Genomic DNA, 3,115 nt, shown 5'->3' with positions numbered 1-3,115 from the left:
GGCGCCGGCGCACGTACTGCTTGTAGAAATTTGTGTTGGCCTGCTCCGCCGCCGCAACGCGCGCGCGCCGCAGCTCTTCGTTGCGTTTGTTCACATTCTATATCCCACACATATATCTACTGTACATATTAGCGAGTAATAGGGTTATAGTGCTCCTGGTTAGTGAATAAATTTTTGGGCCAGTCCAGCATGCAATATTGAAGTAGTCATTGTAAACAAGGAACAGGCACCTCCAGTGAGTTAGGCCAGGCTTTGGTCATGGCCTGGCTGGTCTCGTGCAGATAGCGGATGTACTCCCGCCGCCGCACTGTCTCCGCATTCTCTCGGTTGGAGTCCGTCCAGCTCACGATCCGGGACCACTCGTCTTTACTCATCACAAGTGGCATTGTGAAGTCTGTGAAACGTCTGATTGGTCTTAATCCAATGCTAGTTGGAATATATTCGGTCAACTTTTATGTAATCTTTGGATGCGATTGCGAAAGGCTGAAGGCCTATTACTGTGAAAGACATTGGGAAAGCGTACGTCCAGCTGTGTTACTTACTTTTGGTTTTGTCTTTTAGCAAATTTTGACATCGATTTATAAAAATCCGCACTTTTTATTTATGAATCATAAATATTGTCAAATACTGTTTTGACATATTTTCTTCTCTTTCAACTGGCAGAATTTATTGCCAAAAAACGCTGGTGCAACGGCACTAAATTATTTTTATTTTAAGTTACATATTAAAATGCATTTGAATTGTTTGTTACTATGGAAATTACCTCTCAAGTAAAGTCGTTCTTTGTCTTTACAGTCTATATAATACGGCCAATTATTAAATGTATGCAGTTATTCGTGTTTCAAGTTTATATTTGGTATTCCTATGAAATCAGGAGAAGATGAGAACTACATTGGATTAGGACGGAGTGGATGATAAACATTTATTAAATGTCATCAAATGTAGATACAAAAATTTGTGTTATCTATGTTTGATGACACTTTAAGTCAAGAAATCTGTCAAATCAGAAATATTTACGTCAGCCACGTTGGAAGTGCCAACTCGGTGTTTTTATGGTGAATATCTTGAGACTTTATTAAAATTACTGATATTTTAATAATAAAAATAATTTGTGCAGCTTCCAAGATTAATTAGCATTCTTTATTTCATGTTTTTGGATACTCGTGCTGTAGTTTTCTATCAATAGTGGTGACATAATTTCGTTGTAACTCTGTTTGCTTTTCGGCTTGTTTTTTATTGATATTACTGTGCTTTACAGTGAAAGAGTGGCTTAAAAATGAAGATCAAAGAGTTAAAACGGACGGTGAACGTGAGCTGGTCGCCAGCGGAGCAGTATCCGATAATGCTGGCGGCCGGCACCGCCGCGCAGCAAGTCGATGCATCGTTCAGTTCCAGTTCCTGCTTGGAATTATATTCTCTGAACTTGGAGGAGCCCGGAATGGATTTAGAACTCAAATCCAGTCTGCAGACACAACATAAGTGGGTGTTTTATTCATCATAGGTTTTATAAAGTCAGAATTTGAGTCAAAAACCTATAAAAGATACAACCAAAGACACTTATTCCAAAGTGAATGCAAAAGCGTATAAACGATTTGATGTTAAAATCAATTTGTATTCCTAGTTTTACTTGCACATAATTTGTTTTATTTCATCAAGATATTTAATGGTTTTATGTTATGAAATATGTTTTAATTTGTATAATAATCTTATTGAAAGATTCATCTTGTTAAATGACATTATAAAATAACATTATTGTAGATTCCAAAAGCTGGTGTGGTCAGGGGCAGGAGTGGTGGTGGGAGGCTGTGACGGAGGCTTGCTGCAGTTCTACAATGCTGAGAAGCTCTTGGCTAGTTCCACAGAGGCACTAGTTGGAAGTAGCTCAAAACACAGTGGTGAGTGAACAATGCCCAAGAGAGAGTTAAGGCTCTTTGTACAAATCTGGAGAAAAAGGTTTGTGGAACCGAAAACTCCGCTAAATGTAGTTTCTGGAATAATCAGATATCTAATAACTGGAATAATCAGATATCTAATAACCATTTGTTAGTATGGACTCGCCCAAGTTACACACGGTGGCATGTAATTTGTTTTGTCAACCAAAACATTGCAAGATAACACTATCAGTTTTGTCTGAGCTACTGAAATAATGATTAAATTTTTAAACACATAATTTCATTCATTTTCACATATTATTTTAGTTTTTATAAGTTGCATAAAATATTAATTAATGAGTATTATTTACTTAAGAAAATTTTATGCACTATTATTCTCTTGTTATAAAGAATATGATATAGAGACAATGGAAAACTCAATGCTTTGTGATCTAAGGATAATGCATTCATATAACCTTTCAGAAACCACTTCTGTTATCGAACGGCTATTATATGTCATAAGTTCTGTTTAGAGTTTAATGAATAGTAAACAATGTTTATTGTGAATTAAGTCTTAAGATGTTTGAAAAAGGGTTTAAATTATTTTTATCAATAAGCCTGCATATATGTTTTATTAACTGTTAAGAATCCTAAAAGAACATGTAATAACTAATCTAATATTTTTAATTACCAGGCCATGTGTCAGCACTGGACATCAATCCCTACCAGAAGAATTTGCTAGCTTCCGGTGCATCAGAGAGTGAGATCTTCATTTGGGATCTGAACAACACAAGCCAGCCGATGTCCCCCGGCAACAGAAATCAGCCATACGACCATGTGCAGGGGCTCGCTTGGAACCAACAGGTAACTATGCGGTGTTCATTGTATTTGTTACACTTGTGTCAACATTATTATTTTTTTTATTTATACTAGAAAATTAGTCATTTTTAATGTAACTATGTACATACTGTGTATATTCTTTCCATATTGTGTTATTTCAAATGAATTTTCTATTTTTAGGTACAACACATTCTAGGTTCAACATTTGCTAACCGCTGTGTTGTTTGGGATCTCAGGAAGAACGAGCCCATCATGAAACTTAGGTATGTTGACTTGGCTTTACATTTAGTTCGGACAACTTAGTAAATCTCATAAAATAAATACAGTTATAATTGTGATTTGTGTATTGTTGCAGCGACGCGCAGTCTCGCACGCGCTGGCGCTCGCTGGCGTGGCACCCCGCC

At 36.7% G+C, this 3,115-nt stretch overlaps 1 protein-coding gene across 1 annotated transcript in view; it reads left to right on the top strand.

Moving 5' to 3' along the window:
* Positions 1 to 946: 946 nt before the first annotated feature.
* LOC106110686 (protein transport protein Sec31A) overlaps positions 947 to 3,115 on the top strand; it is a 9,346-nt gene continuing 7,177 nt past the window's right edge. The window contains exons 1-6 of the mRNA XM_013292584.1: positions 947 to 1,055; positions 1,259 to 1,479; positions 1,759 to 1,895; positions 2,566 to 2,735; positions 2,892 to 2,974; positions 3,067 to 3,112. Coding sequence (XP_013148038.1) covers positions 1,277 to 1,479; positions 1,759 to 1,895; positions 2,566 to 2,735; positions 2,892 to 2,974; positions 3,067 to 3,112 — 639 coding nt within the window. The 5' untranslated portion in view covers positions 947 to 1,055; positions 1,259 to 1,276. The remainder of the gene's footprint in view (positions 1,056 to 1,258; positions 1,480 to 1,758; positions 1,896 to 2,565; positions 2,736 to 2,891; positions 2,975 to 3,066; positions 3,113 to 3,115) is intronic.

The sequence above is a fragment of the Papilio polytes genome, unplaced genomic scaffold (assembly GCF_000836215.1).
Source record: "Papilio polytes unplaced genomic scaffold, Ppol_1.0 DF824191.1, whole genome shotgun sequence".
In the NCBI taxonomy this organism is placed as follows: Eukaryota; Metazoa; Arthropoda; class Insecta; order Lepidoptera; family Papilionidae; genus Papilio; species Papilio polytes.
Note: the sequence above shows the minus strand (reverse complement) of the source record. Positions and strands in the feature narration are given on the sequence as shown.